Raw genomic sequence first — 18,629 nt, 5'->3', positions numbered from 1 at the left:
AGGTACACGCTGGTCGCAGAGCAAAACGCTGGGCGCAGGTCCGGCGGGGCGGGGCCGACTTGCGCGCGACCCCCGGCGCGCTCGGAGAGGTCCGGCCCGGGCGGCCTCTCTGGCTTCTGCTCCGGCGGGCTCTATGACACCGCGCTGGCTCGCGGGACGGGGCGGGGTCGGCAGAGGAGGGGAAGAGGCCGTCCCCAGGTCCAGCGTAACGCGGTGGGCCTCTCGTGAGAATTGGGAAGTGTCGCGCCTGCGCACTGCCGTGGCGCCCGGAGGCGGTGGCAGGTCCGCCGGCTCGTGTGGAGAGTAGTTCCTCATCGCTCCTCCGGGACTCGCCACCATGAGCAGCACCTTAGCCAAGATCGCGGAGATCGAAGCCGAGGTAATAGGCGTAGCTGGTGCTTCACTCGCCGTCCGAGCATCCCGTTTTCGGTGGCGTGGCTCCTGCTTGTTTTTCTTCAGCCGCGTCAGGTCGGGCCTCTCTCCTCCGACTTCCTTCATTCCCGGTTCTCCATACCCCAACTCCCCTCAGCCCGGGCTGGCGCTCCCTGACTCCCTTAGCCCAGCTCCTACATCCAACACCCCTCAGCCTGGGCCGGCGTTCCCCGACTCCCCTCAACCCGGGCCTCGTTTCACCGACTCTCCTCAGCACAGACCCCGATTCCCCTAAGCCTGTGGCCCCGTCCCCCGACTCTCTTCCACATGAGCCCGGTTCCGCGCCCTCCAACCTTGAGGCCCTTCGCCTGTTCTCCTCCCCCACAGTGTTCGCCTCCTGTCCCAACCTTGTTTTTCTGTCTTTTATTCCTCTCTGAGTAGCCCTGAATTCTGTTCCCTACTCCATCCCCGACTAACTCCCATGCTTCAGGGTCTCTCTTTCTCATTCCTCGTCCCCAGCCTCTGACCCCTTCCCCAGAGTATTGTTCCCGGAAATAGGATCTTGAGGTAAATAGACATCTATGTGGTAGCAGTTGATTCTTCCTGCATTATTTGTGTGATTTTGTTTCCTGAGGGCCTCAGAGCTCTTTGGACTATAAAAGGGGTGACTCTTTTCTGTTGGGCATCTGAGGTACAAGCAGGAAAGTAACAGCTGGTGGGTTCTAGTTTAGCCTGTGGCATAATCTTGGTCATGTCTCTTCTCCTTGGGCCTCAGTTGTTTGTTCTGTAGTGAGGGGAATGGGCTGGGTGATGGAGAGAATGAATTCCTACTCTTGTTTTAAGTGTGAGTAAAATTGGCATACTGACTTAGAAAAAATATGTATCATTCTCTATTAGCTGGTGGAGCAGTCATTCTAGATTTTTTTTGCCATATGGAAGCTGCTTGTGATTTATGGTTGTGATTCCTCCCTTTTAGATGGCTCGAACTCAGAAGAACAAGGCCACAGCACACCACCTAGGGCTGCTTAAGGCTCGTCTTGCTAAGCTTCGCAGAGAACTCATTACTCCAAAAGGTGGTGGTGGTGGTGGGCCAGGAGAAGGTTTGTGGTTTTTTTCAACTTTTTTTTTTTTATGAGTGTAATTTCTATGAAAATAATACAGGCTTGCAGCTTAAAAAATAGTTAAAAAAAATTTTTTAATCAAAGTAGATTTGTATTTTCTAAGCCCAAATTCTTGAATTTTTTTTTTTCTGCAAACACTAAGTTTTATTTATTTATATCTTGTACTGATCCAAAATAGACTTACATTGGCTTACAGAAGTCCGTGAATGTATACCATGCAATAGGATAAAAAAAGAAAAAAAAAAAAAAGAAATTGATGCAAAGAGAAAATGAAGGTAGGAAGAATAAGTTGAAGCCAAGAGAGAGAAGGAATTAAGGTCTGTACATTTCTAGAGAAGGCTCACAAATTTGGCTCTGATTTTGTTTGTGCCACTGTAAGAAAGGGAAAAGTGCATTATATAATTCCTAGGGTTTGTGAGACAAAAAAGAAGCTTATTTTTTAGATAAATTTTAATATTTGGGCCTTAAGTATTATGGGTACTAGAAAGATATATAACCATTTAAGTGACAGGAATAAAGTTTTTATATCAAAATCTATATTGAATGTTGTAAATTGCTACATGCAGAATTTCGTGTGCTTAAGTTGTACTTTAGAGGTAGACCACAAAAAGTTTGAGAAATAGGGCCTAGAGGAATAGGCAGCCAAAATGTGAGTGAAATAATACGAGCTTCAGTGCTTCCAGAGATAACACTTTTCCTCTTTTTGATATGTATCGATGTTTTGGGTTTTTTTTTTTTAATTGTACTTTAGATGAAGGTGTACAGAACAAGCTAGTAGCTCTTTAAACAGTTAGTATAAAAATCGTTTTATGATATTGGTTAACAACCCCAGGACATGTCATCACTCTCCTTTCTCAACTTTGGGTTCCCTATTACCAGCTTTCCTCTCCCCTCCTGCCCCCTAGTACTTGCCAGGTCTAGTGTGTCCCTTTAGTCCCGTTTTGTTTTATGGGCCTGTCCAATATTTGGATGAAGGGTGAACCTCAGGAGTGACCTCATTACTGAGCTGAAAAAAGGTGTCCGGGGGCCGTACTTTCAGGGTTTCTTCAGTCTCTGTCAGGCCAACAAATCTGGTCTTTCTTTTTGAGTTAGAATTTTGTTCTGCATTTTTCTCCAGCTCTGTCCAGGACCCTCTATTGTGATCCCTGTCAGAGCAGTTGGTGGTAGCCGGGCCCCATCTAGTTGTACTGGACTCAGTCTGGTGGAGTCCGTGGTAGATGTGATCTGTGAGTCTGTTGGACTAATCTTTCCCTTCTATCTTTGGTTTTCTTCATTCTTCCTTGCTCCCAAAGGGGTGAACCAGTGGAGTATCTTAGATGGCTACTCGCAGACTTTTAAGAATCCAGACACTACTTACCAAAATAGAATGCAGATTTTTTTAATAAACTGTGTTATGCCAATTGAGTTAGATGTTCTCTGAGACCATAGTCCCCACAGCCCTTAGTCCAGCAATTTGGTCCCTCAGGGAGCTCGTATGTGTCTGTGGAGCTTCCATGACCTTTGCCTTATACAAGTTGTGCTGGCTTCGCCAGTATTGTGTACTGTCTTACCCTTCACCGAAGTTACCCCTTGTCTATTGTCTATTTAGTGTTTTTCCCATCGCCACCCCTCCCCTCTCTTGAAGCCCTCAAAGATTGTTTCTTTTTGTGTGTAAACCTTTTTAGAACAGTAGTGGTCTCATACAATATTTGCCCTTTTGTGATTGACTTATTTTCCTCAACATAATGCCCTCCAGAATTATCCATGTTATGAAATGCTTCACAGATTCATCGTTTTTCTTTTGATGTTTCAGGTTTTGATGTGGCCAAAACAGGTGATGCTCGAATTGGATTTGTGGGTTTTCCGTCTGTGGGGAAGTCAACACTGCTCAGCAATCTGGCGGGGGTATATTCCGAGGTGGCAGCCTACGAGTTCACTACTCTGACTACTGTGCCTGGTGTCATCAGGTACAAAGGTGCCAAGATCCAGGTGAGTCAGGCCTGGAGGCCAGGGTTAGTATGAAATCCATTCTTTCATTCTTTTAAGAAGCATTTATTAGGAGATCGCTGTATGCCAGGCCTGGTCTTCCATCTACCATGTCCTTTCTATCATGAAAGAGAAAAGCAACAACAACAACAAAAGGAAATGTTGCCATCGAGTTGATTCCGAGTCATAGCGAACCCATGGGACAGAGTAGAACTGCCTCATAGGGTTTCCAGGGAGCAGCTGGTACATTGGAACTGCCGACCTTCTGGTTAGCAGCCATAGTAGTTCTTAACTAAAGCAGTATGTAAATACGATACAGTGTAGTGCCTGTGGAATCACAGAGAAGGAAGGGACTAATTTTTCCCCAGAGGATAGATGAGGAAGGTCTGGTGAAGTACTCAAAGAAGGCTTCACGTATAAAGTGATGTTAGAGGTGAGCCTTGAAGTTTGAGTAGAATTTCACTAGGTCGAGAAGGAAGAAGAAAGCATTTCATACAGCAGTATTGGTGAACAGCCTGCTGTGGGATGTGGGACAGGGAGTACTGGGAGCTGAATCTAGAAAGTTAGGTTGGAACTTATGAGGGGCCTCTTGTACCTATTAAAGAAATTGGAATCATCAGAAACTTTTTAAATAGGTAAATAACATGGCCAGATAATTTTTAAAAAGAAATTAACTATAAGGCTAATGAAGTTGGTCTCCTGAAAAGTTCTTAGATAATAGATTTAGGGCTCCCAAATGAGGAGTCACCTTGGATATGAAAGAATAGTATGTAAAATATAATGGAACATATTTTCTTGTTAGCTGCACAACTAAGAAGGCTGGGATCTGGATTCCTTGACATTTGAATTTAGGCTAGAGGTTTAATGTCTCAGTAATTATGCCATGATACCTTTAGTGTCTCGGTAACTTTTTATGGCATTCTTAGGCCAGAAGAAATACCTAATAGTTTTGCTTATTAAATAGTTAGGTCCAAATAGCTTAAGTTGCTCTTATGGTAACAGTTATTTACTCATGGCATATGTGTACCATTGGCTACTGCATAGCCTTTCAAACCTTGGAGTCAGATTGGACACTGCCACATTTGTTTCCTTCTTAAAAATTTTATAGTGCTTTAATGGTGTCCAGCTAGAACCGATGACTGCCCTGATGGGGAACACAACAGAGAACCCCTGAGGGACCAGGGGAGCAGTGGGATGCAGATCTTAAATTCTCGTAAAAAAGACCAGACTTCATGGTCTGACTCTGACTAGAAAGACCCCGGAGGTCATGGTCCCCAGACCTTCCGTTAGCCCAAGACAGGAACCATTCCCAAAGCCAACTCTTCAGACAGGGATTGGACTAGACTATGGGATAGAAGATGATACTGGTGAAGAGTGAGCTTCTCGGATCAAGTAGACACATGAGACTATGTGGGCAGCTCCTATCTGGAGGGGAGATGAGAGGGCAGGGGGGTCAGAAGCTGGCCAAGTGGTCATGAAAATAGAGAGTGGAGGGAAGGAGTGTGCTGTCTCATTAGGGAGAGAGCAACTGGGAGTATATAGCAAGGTGTATATAAATTTTTGTATGAGAGACTGACTTGATTTGTAAACTTTCACTTAAACCACAATAAAAATTAAAAAAAAAAATTTTTATTGTACTTGAGGTGAAAGTTTACCGCTCAAGTTAATTTCTCATTCAAAGATTTATAAACATACTGTTTTTGTGACATTGGTTGCAATCCCCACAGTGTGACAACACGCTGTGCCTTTCCACTCCAGGCTTCCCATGTCCATTTGTCCAGTTCCTATCCTTCTTGCCTTATCTTGCTTTTAGGCAGGAGTTAGCCATTTGGTGTCATACACTTAATTAAACTAAGAAGCATGTTCCTCGTGGATGTTATTGTTTGTTTTATAGGCCTGTGTAATCTTTGGCTGAAAGGTAGACTTTGGGAGTGGTTTCAGTTCTGAGTTAGCAGAATGTCCAGGGGCCATAGTCTCGGGGGTTCCTCTAGTCTCTGTCAGACCAGTAAGCCTGGTCTATTTTTTGTGAATTTGAATTTTGTTCTACATTTTTCTCCCGCTCTGTTCGGGACCCTCTATTGTGATCCCTGTTAGAGTGGTGGGTGGTAGAATGTGGGCACCATCTAGATCTTCTGGCTTATTTCTTTTTCCACATTGAATCTTATATGGTATTTTCTTTTTACCATAGCAACCACTGAAAAATTGAGCTTCGCCATGATTTGGGTATACTATAATTGAAAGCAGTGTTATAGAATCTAATGTTTAAATTGTAAGCTACCTGGAGCCTGAAACAAGTATTGCTGTGTTTCTCTTGAAAATTTATAAATAACCCATGGCACCTGTGTAAGTTCCCTGGGACTCCAGAATTCCTTGAGGTAGTTTGGGAACCATGGATTTTAGGCTTTTGTTTTTCCTGTTGCTGAGTTGTGAGGTTCATTTATGGTTCTTTTATTATAGAATCTGAAAAAAAGGACCAGTGCCCTGGTGGTATCGTGAGTGGCCTTTTTTCCTGCTGGTCAAGTGCCTGTACAGCGACTATTCAGACATGCCACTTTCTGGAACTGCATCACAAAATGTGATATAACAGGAATTAGGAAGCTTCAGCATATCTGGACCACAGTTTAATTCCATCTGGTTTTCAGAGTCACAGCTTTGGCAGCTCAGAATAAGATCTTTACTGATGGGATGCTGTTAACATCCCTCTTAGGGCTTCTAAGTATGTAAGATTAAGAGCTGATCTCTTTTTTTTCTCTTTCCCACAGAATCTCCATTCATTTCAGTCTCCTTTGGTTTTTTAGGGTTTTTTCTTCTTTTCCGCTCTATTTCCCACCTGTCCCCCCTGCCTCTCTTTTTTCTCCCCTTGGAACTTGAAACCACATTAAGTACATACCAGTGAATATACTTAACTGAATTGAAGATGACTGCCCTCACATGTTTTAAGAAAGGCTGTATATTTGTATGCATAAGTGTACAGAACTAGAACCAATAAAGAAGAAGAATAAGGAGGAAGATTTCTGCTTTGTGTTAGGAATGTCTTTGTAAAAGTGTTGTTAGCAGCTGTCAAGTCAGCCCCTGACTCGCGGCGACCCTGTGCACAGTGGAATGAAATGCTGCCTGGGCCTTGACCACCCCCGTAATTGGTTGTAGATGGAACAGTTGTGATCCACAGAGTTTTCGTTGGCTGATTTTTGTAAGTAGATCTTGAGGTCTTTCTTTGTAGCCCTCCTCAGTCTGGAAGCTGAAAACTGCTTAGCATCAAGCAACATGCAAGACTAGGCGATAGCTGCGTGTGAGGTACTTTAGCTGGGCATTGGTCTCCTGCATGGAAAGTGAAAATTCTACAACTAGACTACCAGTGCCTAAAAATGGAATGGTACCTCTTGAGGTAATGAATTCCTGTGTCTGGAGGTGTTCAAGGAGTGGCTAAACCACCATGTACCAGGATTGTTGTAAGGAGGACTTACGTATCTCATAGGCAAAGACTGGCCTGCAGACTAGGTACAGCGTTTTGACAAATATGAATTTGAATACCCTCAGGCGGTGTCTTAGTATCTAGTACTGCTGTAACAGGAAAAGGAGCCCTGGTGGTGCAGTGATTGAAGCACTTGGCCGCTAACCAAAAGGTTGTTGGTTCAAACCCACCAGTGGCTAGCGAGAGAAGGATGTGGCAGTCTGCTTCCGTAAAGATTTACAGCTTTGGAAACCGTATAGGGCAGTTCTTCTACTCTGTCCTATAGAATTGCTAAGATTTGGAATTGACTTGGCAGTGGGTTTGGTTTGGTTTGCTATAGCAGAAATACCACAAGTAAGTGGCTTTAATAAACAAATTTATTTTCTCATAGTTCAGAAGACTACTGTTCTTAGGTGCCCTCGAGTCAATTCCGACTCACAGCGACTTGTACAGCAGAGTGAAATACTGCCTGGTCCTGTGCCATCATCAGAATCGTTGTTATGCTTAAGCCCATTGTTGCAGCCATCTTGATGAGGGTCTTCCTCTTTTTTCCTGACCCTCCAATTTACCATGGTTGATGTCCTTCTCCAGGAACTGATCCCCCTTGATAACATGTCCAAAGTAAGTGAGACGTAGTCTTGCCATCCTTGCATCTAAGAAGCATTCTGGTCATACTTCTTCCAAGACAGATTTATTCTTTTGGCAGTCCATGGTAAATTCAATGTTCTTCACAAACACCACAATTCAAAGGCGACAATTCTTCTTTAGTCTTCCTTATTCATTGTCCAGCTTTCACATGCATATGAGGCGATTGAAAACAGCATGACTTGGGTGAGGCGCACCTTAGTCTTCAAGGTTACATCTTTGCATTTCAACACTTTAAAGAGGCCTTTTGCAGCAGATTTGCCCAATGCAGTGTGTCTTTTGATTTTTCACCTGCTGCTTCCATGAGTGTTGATTGTGAATCCAAGTAAAATGAAACGTGTGACAACTTCAGTCTTTTCCCCATTTATCCTGATGTTGCTTGTCGGTCCACTTGTGAGGATTTTTGTTTTCTTTATGTTGAGATGCAATCCATACTGAAGGCTGTAGTCTTTGATCTTCGTCAGTAAGTGCTTCAAGTCCTCTTCACTTTCAGCAAGCAAGGTTGTGTGATCTGCATAACGCAGGTTGTTAATAAGTCTTCCTCCAGTCCTGACACCCCATTCTTAATATAGTCCAGCTTCTCAGATTATTTGCTCAGCATACAGACTGAATAGGTATAGTGAAAGGATACAACCCTGATGCACGCATTTCCTCACTGTAAACCATGCAGTATCCCCTTATTCTGCCATGGCCACAATTATGTGTTCTGGAATTCCCATTCTTTGCAGTGTTATCCATAATTTGTTATGATCCACACAGTTGAATGCCTTTTCATGGTCACTAAAACACAGGTAAACGTCTTCGGTATTCTTTGCTTTCAGCCAAGATCCATCTGATACCAGCAATGATATCCCTGGTTCCATGTCCTGTTCTGAATCCGGCCTGAATTTCTGTCAGTTCCCTGTCAATACACTGCTGCAGCCACTGTTGAATGACCTTCAGCAAAATTTTACTTGCGTGTGGTATTAATGATACCAAACCCCAAAACCAAACCCGCTGCCGTCGAGTCGATTCCGACTCATAGTAACCCCATGCAGAGTAGAGTTTCCAAGGAGCACCTGGCGGATTCGAACTGCTGACCTTTTGGTTAGCAGCTGTAGCACTTAACCACTATGCCACCAGGGTTTCTGATATTAATGATACTGTTCGATAATTTCCACATTTGGTTAGGTCCCTTGGGAGGCTGGAAGTCCAAAGTCATGGTGCCGCCTCTAGGGGAAGGCTTTTTCTCTCTGTCGGCTCTGAAGGAAGATCCTTATCTTTTTTGAGCTTCTGCTCCTGAGAGATCTTAAGGTGGTTTGGTATCTCTCTTCCCCCATCTCTGCTTGTTTTAATTTCTTTTGTATTTCAAAAGAGATTGAGGAAAGATACACTCTGTACTAATCCTATCTCAACATAAAAATACAACCCATTCCAAAATGGGATTATAACCCCAGGCACAGAGGTTCGGTTTACAAGACTTATTTTGGGGGGATACAATTCAGTCCATAACAGACAGAAATGGGGCTTATGTTCTGGGAGACCCAGGACTTCTTTGGCCTGGTACTGGATTGATTTGCACATTTAAATTACCTGCTTTAGCCTGTAGAAGCATTTCAGTTTGAAGTAGTTTTATGTCCATTTCTTAAAATTCTACAATTATGTGATTTAAAGAAGTATTTTTTTCTTATCTCTTAGTTGGTTTTAGTATAAGATTGAGATAAGTAAAGTATGGGCTATTTTTTTTTTTAATTATTTTTATTGTGCTTTAAGTGAAAGTTTACAAATCAAGTCAGTCTCTCACACAAAAACCCATACCCACCTTGCTACACACTCCCAATTACTCTCCCCCTAATGATGCAGCCCACTCTCTCCCTCCACTCTCTCCTTTCGTGTCCATTTTGCCAGCTTCTAACCCCCTCCACCCTCTCATCTCCCCTCCAGGCAGGAGATGCCAGCATAGTCTCAAGTGTCCACCTGATCCAAGAAGCTCACTCCTCATCAGCATCCCTCTCCAACCCGTTGTACAGTAGTATTGGCTGTTTCTATTGAATGCAATATAATTGCCACATTTAAATAGTTCAACTTTTTAAATATTTCCCTTTCAAGAAAAGCTAAATTTCAGTTATTTTTACTTTTGTGGGGGGTCTCTGTACATTTCCACTGCGTTCAACTGCTGTAGTTAGAACGCCCTTGCTCATTTTCTCTCAGTATATAACATTCTCTGTTTTATTTGATGTAAAAATTGTATTCCAGATTTGGACATTATAGATTATCCAGATGGATTTTCCTTTTGAATTTTTGGTAGCATCAGCTAGACTTAATGTGCAAAAGCCTTTTGGTGATAGTGTATTTTTTCTTTGTTAGTGTAAAGATTTTATAAGACGTTGCTTATAGAATTGTTGGGAGCGCTGAAGAAACAGACTCCAGACTTAATTTCTAGGAACAACTGGTGATGAACTTTTTGTTTATTTTTTTAAACATTTTTCTTGAGGTATAATTCACATACAGTAAACGGCACATATTTAAAGTGTACAATTTGTTAAGTTTTGCTATGTATATATACACCAGTGAAATCTTCACCACAGTCAAGTTTGGGAACGTATATACGTCGGCACTAAGAATTTCCTCATGCCCCTTCCCTTTTCTTCCTCTCTGCCTCTCCATCCCCAAGCCATTACTGATTTGCTTTTGTCACTATAGATTAGTTTGCATATTTAAGCGTTTTATGTAAATAAAACTATATAAATATAAATATCCTTTTTTTGAGGGGGCTGGCATTCAGCATAATTATTTTGAGATTTATGATGATAGACTTTTAATTTCCCATGTAGCCCCACCTCATTTTGTATTAACTTTTTATTTTGAACTAATTTTATACTTACAGAAAAATGGCAAAAATAGTACAAAGAATTCTCTTATGTCACTCATCTTGCTTCCCCTAATGTTAACATCTTACATAACCATGAAATAATTATCAGGGATAGGAAATTAACATTGGTGCAATAGTAGTCATTAAACGGCAGACCTTATTTAAATTTTTACCAGTTTTCACCAGTGTCCTTTTCCTGTGCCAAAATTTATCTAGGATCATCCCATACTGCATTATTTGTTATTTCCCCGCTTAGTCTCTTGCCACCTGTAACAGTTCCTCAGTCTTGTCTTTTATGACACTGACATTTTTGAAGAAAATTGATCAGTTTTGTAGAATGTCCCACAATTTGGGTTGTGAGCTGTTTTCTCATGATTAAGACAGAGGTGTTAGACATTTGTGGAAAGAATACCGCAAAAATGATGTGTCCTTATCAGTGTGTCATATTGGGTTCATGACGTCAGTATAATTTCTAGTGACGTTGACTTTAATCAGTTGGTTAAGGTGGTATCTTCAAGATTTTTTCACTGTAATTTTCCCCCCTCATTTTAGCATCCATTTGTGGATCTTCTCTACCGCAATTATTACTCTGGTTCTTGCCTAATGGTGATTCTCTATTTCTGTCTTTCCTACTGTATTTATAAATTGGAATTGTATTATAAAGAAGAACTGTCCTTTCTCCCCCACTTTATTTATTTATTCTAAAATTTATATCAGTGTGGACTCAAGAATATTTATTTTCTGTAGGTTATAATCCATTATTACCATTACTTTGTTACTCAGATTGTTCCAGCTTCGGCCCTTTGAAACTACTTCAGTGTTCTCTGGCTCCTGTGTTCTTTCCATAAGACCGTGTCTTCTTGTGAGACTTCCTTATTTTTTGACACCACAAGATATTCCAGGCTAATGTTATATTTTCCCTGCCCCAGCCTTGAAGTCAGTCACTTTCCTTTATTGGAGAATGGTGTTTAAAAATCAAGTTCTGAGTAATAGGTGCGTTTACTTCTTCTTACGTAGCCTTTTAAACCAATGTAAAAAAAGTTTCCAAATCAGGGCAGGTATAGTCAACATACTCTTTTGCCCTTGAGTCACTTCTGACTCATGGCGACCCCATGTGTGTCAAGTAGAGCTGTGCTCCACATGGTTTTCAGTGGCTGATTTTTTGGGGAAGTGATTGCCAGGCCTGTCTTCCACGGTACCTCTGGGTGGACTCTAACCTCCGATCTTTCAGTTAGTGGCTGAGCTTTAACTGTTGGCACCACCCAGTGACTCCTTGAAAGGGTAAAGGTAGCTCAGTTTGACCAGTGCTTTGTGTCACAGGAGTGATGCTGTTTATTATGTAGTGAGGAAAAGGGAGGAACTCTTGAGTAGGGACTTGAATGGAGAAATTGAACTGTCTAGCACCTTTTCATTAGTGCTTTTTTATTTTTCATTTCTATTGAGACGGGATTGCCATAATGTAAAATTAACCATTTTAAAGTGAACAGTTGGTGGCATTTGGTATGTTCATTGTGTTGTGCAACCATCATGTTGATCTACTTCCAAAACATTTTCACCACCTCAGCATGTGCTATGGGGTTGGCTTTGATGTTGTCATCACAGTAACTTCTGTCAAGTTTTACTTTACATCCTGGACAATGGAACAGTTATTCTCAATTGGGGATATACATCAGTTACCAATGGAACCTTTTAAAGTACAGCTTAATATCTGAGCCTTATTTTGGTCCTTCCAAATCAGAATCTGCAGTTGTGAGGCTCAGACACCTGCTTTTTTAAAGGTTTTGCAGGCGATTTTCATGTGCTGTCCTGGTCAAGAACAGCTGTAGAAATATTTGTGAACTGGGAAACTTGGGAGACTTGCAGAGGTCTCAGTATGTACTGACCCATCTATTATGTTCAGCAAAGAATATGTATGGAGGCTCAACCTTCTGAAAAGTAGGGGACCACTGAAAGATGTTAATATAGAATAATGTATCTGATTAAAATAAAATGGGGTATAATCTTAGCTCTGTCATTGATTTACTGGGACTGTGATTTTAGTCAAGTCACTTAACCTCTGTGAACCTCAGCTTATATTCTTATCTCACAGGGCTTTTAGGCATTTTAAACAGGTAAAATATATTAAAAGCCCTGTAGCTGACATTTAGTAGATGCTGAGTGAAAGTAATATTCACATGCACATTTATAAGGAAGGTTGGATTTGAATCTCCTAAATTTTGAATACTTGAGGAGAAAAAAATCATTGTATTTGTTCTGTTCAGACTTATAACTGATTTTTCGTTTCTCCTCCTCCCCATCCTTAATCTTGCAGCTTTTGGATCTCCCAGGTATCATTGAGGGTGCCAAGGACGGCAAAGGTAGAGGCCGTCAAGTCATTGCAGGTGAGTGGTCCACGGCCATCAGGAGTTTTGAGCTTGGAAATTATGCCACAGTGAAGGGCACAGTTTTAATACTTCTCACCGGAATAGACTGTCAGAACTTGAAGGGATCTCACAGAATAATACTGTGGGCCCCAGTCTGAGGGAAAAACATAAGGACAGGAAGAGTGAAGTGCTTTGGTCAATTCCTGCTTTTGGTGGCAGATTCAAAACTAGAACTCAGGTCTGCTGACTCCCACCAATACCTTTCCTTATTTTCTTTTTTAGAATTGAACTGTTTTAAAATGCAAATCATAAATTAACAACAATCTGCTGTACCACCTCCCCTCACCGTTACTCGTATTCCCCATGGGCAATTCCTTTCAACTCTTCAGTTGTTCTTCTCTTACTTGGCTTCATATTTCTAAGTATTATGCTTATATTGTGATTTCATAATTAGTTTTTCTTACTTTTTTTCAATTTTATTTATTTCGTTGTTGTTGAGAACATACACAGCAGAACATACACCAATTCAGTAGTTGCTACATGAACAATTCAGTGACATTGATTACATTGTCCAAGTTGTGAAACCATTCTCTCTCACCCCCTTTTTTGAGTTGTTCCTTTCCTACTGACAAACTCAGTGCCTCCTAAGGTTTCTATCTAATCTTTTGAGTTGCTGTTGTCAATTTGATCCCATGTAGATACATCTTGAAAGGGCATAATGCTCAAGGAAGACATTCTTTACTAGTTAAGCTAAACTATTATTTAGTTTTAAGAAGACTTCGGGTGTGTTTGGTTTAATTTTTAAAGGTTTAAAGATTATCTCAGGATTGGTCCCCCCCCCCAAATTAATTTTGCCGGATATTTGGTGGACCCTTTCACTATGAGACTCAGGTCTTTCATTTATGGAAATTTTGTTGTTTTCTTTGATAGTTTCCTCTCTATTTTCCTGATTCTTTCTTAATGGAATGCCTATTAATGGGATCCTGGACTCCAGGATTGGGTGTATAATTTTTTTTATTGTCGTCCTTTTGTCCCTTTTATTTTGTTCTTTGTGAGACTTAACTTTATCTTCTAATCCTGCTATTTAAAAAAAAATTTCAGCCACGATACTGTTTTTACTCACTAAGACTTTGCTCCTGCCCTTTGTTCCTTCTAGAGCATCTTGTTCTTGTTTCATGGATGCATTATCTAAGAGTCTTACCAGCTCTATCAAGGACACCTGTGACTTCCCCTTATCAAACTTAATTGTCAGTTCGTTACCCACATCTTTTGAGAAAGTGATATAGTTGATCATTCCTTGAAATATTTTCTTCACTTCTTTCTGGGACACCACTGCTCCTTTCTGGTCTTTGCTTGATCTAACCCACCTTCAAGATCTCTAGGCTTTGATTGCCCAGAACCTAGTCTTGGAGATTCTTTTCTTCTCTGTCTACACTCATGGCCTTAAATGCCTAGGTATATATTCTAATGATTGTGAAATGTACAGCAGCAGCTTACCCTCTGTTGTGAACTTCAGACTAACTGCCAGTGAATCTCCATGTGCATGTTCAGTAGATACCTCAAATTTAGCATGTCTAAAACTGAACTCTTGATCTGCCATCCCCAGCTTGCTTTTCCCTTAGTGTTTCCCATCTCAATAAAGCATAAATATCTTTCAAGTCTTTTAGGCCAAACACCTTTTTCTCTAATCTTCCACATCCAGTACATTAACATATCCTATTGGCTTTATCTCAAAATGTATCTGAAATGAAGCCACTCTTTTCTGTTTGTTTCTTTGTTTGACCTCAGAAGGTTCAGTTAATCATATGCCTCAATTCATGGCACATTTTCATCATAGAACCGTGTAAGGCCCTCTCATTTATTTATGTCTATTTTTATCGCTACACCCCACTTTACTTTCCATCCCTCATGGGCAACCATTCTAATGTGTTTGATGTGTACTGTATGTAGATATTCTAACAAAATGTGTTACTGTTTTATGTGCGTGTATTTTTAATTTATCTAAAAGTTATTGTATCTCATTTTCTTTTTCATGTTTCTCTGCTAACGTGTAACCTGTTGCTCCTGAAGGCATCCTGATACTCCATGGTTTGCATCCACCACATTTTACCTGTCCACTTTCCTAATTATGGTGGCCCATACTGCGTCTGTCACTACAATGAATGCTGTAAGCAACTCCATACTTGTCCCCATTCGGAAAACTGTGAAAATTTCTTTGGTATACAGAATCACGAGCAGAATTGCTAGGTCATAGGGTACGCGTTAATGTAAGTTAACAAAGAGTATTATAACATGCTCCAGAATGAGCCAGTCCACAGTCTACCAGCTTCCTGTTTCTTGCCATCTCTGTTCACTCTCTCTAAGCTTCTAAATTTCGATAGTATAATAGGTATAAAGTGGCAGCTCGTGTTTTCATTTGCATTTCTCTGTTAACTAATGATTTTTGAGCATCACAATATGTAGTCACTAGTTTGGGGTTTTCTTTTTTGGATATTGTTCATATCTTTTGTCTTTTTTTTTTTTTTAGTATTGCTGTCTTTCTCTTACTACTTTTCAGGAATTTCTCTTACATTCTAGATCGACACTCTACACTGTCCAATATGATAGCCACTAGCCATATATGGCTGAAATTTGGTTAAAATTAAGTAAATTTAAAGTTCAGTTCTTCAGTCACATAAGCAATATTTAAACACGTGACCTGTTGTCAGGTGCTATTGATTTGGTTCCAACTCATCGTGACCTTGTGCACAATAGAGCGAAACACTGCCCAGTCCTGCACCATCCTCACAATTGTTGCTATGCTTGAGCCCATTGTTACAGCCGGTGTCTCAATCCATCCTGTTGAGGGCCTTCCTCTTTTTTGCTGACCCTCTACCAAGCATGATGTCTAGTGGCTACCATATTGGACAACTTAAGATATAGAATATTTCCACTATCCCAGAAAGTTTTATTGAACAGCATTACTCTGGACACTAATTCTTTGTTCATTTAAAACATTGCAGATGTTTTCTTCCGTTAATTTTGTCCAAGGTAATCTTTGTGGCATAGAAATCCTTGTGGTTTATATTTTTGAAGTTTTATTTAAGAATTGCTTTTCTTTCCTTAGGTCATAAACATTTTCTCCTGTTTTCTTTAATAATTTTAGTTCCTTTATCTACCTTGAGTCTCCTCTTATATGTAGTATTGGAAGGGGGTCTACTTTTATTTTTCTCTCCATAATGAGTGCCATGTGTCTTTTTCCATTGATTTTTCACCATCTCTTCTCATCACGTATGCTGCTACCACCCTATTTCAGGCTGCCATCATGCCTTGCCTGTACTAATGTTATAGCCGTCTGTTACTCTGCTTCCATCTTTGCTGCTTTGTAGTTTTTTTTTCACCGAAGCTAGAATGATTGTGTTAAAGAAGTCAGATCATGTAATTTCATGGCTCAAAACCTTCCAGTATATTCTCATATTATTTGGAATAAGACCCAAAGTCTTTACCATAACTTCCAAGATCATAAATGACCTGGTCCATGGATGCCTTCTGACTGACCTCTGTTTCCTACCAGTCTCCTCACATCACTGAGCTTTAGCCATCACTGACCTCTTGGCTGTTCTTGAACTCTTCAAACATTGGACTGCCTCAGAGTTTTTGGATTTAACCATTCTTCCTGTCCACAGTGCTTGTCTGTAGAGCCATATGATGCTCTTCCTTGCTTTCATCAGGTTTCTACTAAATGCTGCCTTAGAAAGTATTTTCCTGACTAGTGTATATGAAATTATGAGTCAAAATTGACTTGACGGCAGTGAGTTTGGTTTTTTTTGCTTTACCTTGATCACTTTCTCTTTACCCAACTTTTTCTTTTTTTTGCCTTTATTACCACCTGACTCATAGTTGTTTATTTATTTATAACTGTCTTGTACCACTGGAATGTAAAGTCTATGTGAAGGGAAATTTTTCTGTTCACAGTTAACTCTTCAGTAAATACTTTTTTTCTCTTTTTTTTCAATTGTGCTTTAGGTGAAAGTTCACAGTTCAAGTCAGTTTCTGATACAAAAACTTTACACACATTGTTATGTGACAGCACACTCTTCCTCTCCAGCCTGTATTTCCAGTGTCCATTCATCCAGCTCCCATCCCCCTCTGCCTTCCCATCTGGCCTCTGGGCAGGAGCTGCCCACATAGTCTCATGTGCCTACTTGAGCTAAGAAGCACACACCTCACCAGTATCATTTTATGCCGTGCAGTCCGGTCTAATCTTTGTCTGAAGAGTTGGCTTCCGGAATGGCTTTAGTTTGGGGCTAACGTAGAATCTGGGGGCCATGTTCTCTGGGGCACCTCCAGTCTCAGTCAGACCATTAAGTCTGGTCTTTTTACTGGAATTTGAGTTCTGCATCCTACCTTTCTTCTACTCCATCAGGGATTCTCTGCTGTGTTACCTGTCGGGGCAGTCACTGATGGTAGTCAGGTACCATCTAGTTCTTCTGGTCTCAGGCTGATGTATGTAGTCTCTGGTTTATGTGGCCTTTTCTGTTTCTTGGGCTTCAATAAATGCTTACTGAATGAATAAAGAAATCTCTAAAAGCAATGGTGGCTCAGTGGTAGAATTCTTGCCTTTTGTGCAGGAGACCTGGGTTTGATTCCCATCCTCAAGTGCAGCTGCCCCCTGTCTGTCAGTGGAAGCCTGCATGTTATGATGCTGAACAAGCCTCAGCAGGGCTTTCAGACAGAGTCAGACTAGGAAGAAAGGCCTGGTGATCTATTTCAGAAAATCGGCCATGATAACCCTGTAGATCACAACTGTCTGATCCCATTGTGCATTGCGTCGCCATGAGTTGGGGCCAGCTTGACAGCAACTAACAACAACAGCTGAGGATATCAGTGGTAGATGTTTTTAAATACATTTTTTTCTGCCTCCCTATATTTTTTCTATTTTTGTCTGTCTTTTTTATGCTTTGTTTTGTAGTCTGTCTTTCATCTTGGAAGTACTCTTCTCAAATGTCTGGTGATCCTTGGTGTCATGGATTAATCACAATTCAGTCCCCCAAAATAAGTGTCAACTTAGTTAGGCCATGATTCCCAGTATTGTGTGGTTGTCCTCTGTTTCGTGATTGTAATTTTCCTATGTGTTGTAAATCCTAATCTCTGCCTGTGGTTAATGAAGCAAGATTATGTTATGTTAAAGAGGATTAGGGTGGGATTTAACACCCTTGCTCAGGTCACATCTCTGATCCAGTGTAAAGGGAGCTTCCCTGGGGTGTGGACTGCACCACCTTTTATCTTACAAGAGATAAAAATAAAGGGAAGCAAGCAGAGAGAGGGGACCTTATACCACCAAGAAAGCAGCACAGGGACCAAAGCCTGTCATTTTGACCTGGGTTTTCTGCGCAGAGAAGCTCCTAGACCAAGGGAAGATTGATGACAAGGACCTTCTTCCAGAGCCCACAGAGAGAGATTCTTCCCCTGGAGCTGTCACCCTGAATTTGGACTTGTAGCCTACTAGACTGTGAGAGAATAACTTTCTCTTTGATAAAACCATCCACTTGTGGTATTTCTGTTACAGCAGCACTAGATAACTAAGATATATTGGTATTCGATTTCTGTTTTAAGAATGCGGAACTAGAAAATTGATGGGACGGGACGCTTTTGTCACTGAGCAGGAATTTTGACTGATGGGCTTTACTATATAGGGTGATGGTTCAGTGAGGCAGCTTTTTTGGAGAGAAACTCCTAGATGTTTGTAATAGTAGGTTTTTTTCCTATGGCTAGTCAGTAACTCCACAGAAAAATACTTAAGACCTCTGCTCGGAGGGTATTGTCTGTGTTCTGGGAAGTATGCTGGGAGCCGGGAAAGGGAAGGTGTCTAGGGACTCTAA

The 18,629-nt window shown here is 41.1% G+C and overlaps 1 protein-coding gene across 1 annotated transcript in view; it reads left to right on the top strand.

The window, feature by feature from the left end:
* The first annotated feature begins 237 nt into the window (after window positions 1–237).
* DRG1 (developmentally regulated GTP binding protein 1) overlaps window positions 238–18,629 on the top strand; it is a 36,299-nt gene continuing 17,907 nt past the window's right edge. The window contains exons 1-4 of the mRNA XM_049865328.1: window positions 238–379; window positions 1,349–1,472; window positions 3,286–3,461; window positions 12,717–12,786. Coding sequence (XP_049721285.1) covers window positions 338–379; window positions 1,349–1,472; window positions 3,286–3,461; window positions 12,717–12,786 — 412 coding nt within the window. The 5' untranslated portion in view covers window positions 238–337. The remainder of the gene's footprint in view (window positions 380–1,348; window positions 1,473–3,285; window positions 3,462–12,716; window positions 12,787–18,629) is intronic.

This window comes from Elephas maximus, chromosome 22 (genome assembly GCF_024166365.1).
Source record: "Elephas maximus indicus isolate mEleMax1 chromosome 22, mEleMax1 primary haplotype, whole genome shotgun sequence".
In the NCBI taxonomy this organism is placed as follows: domain Eukaryota; kingdom Metazoa; phylum Chordata; class Mammalia; order Proboscidea; family Elephantidae; genus Elephas; species Elephas maximus.
The sequence above is the reverse complement of the archived record's forward strand: the minus strand, read 5'-3'. Positions and strand labels throughout refer to the sequence as shown.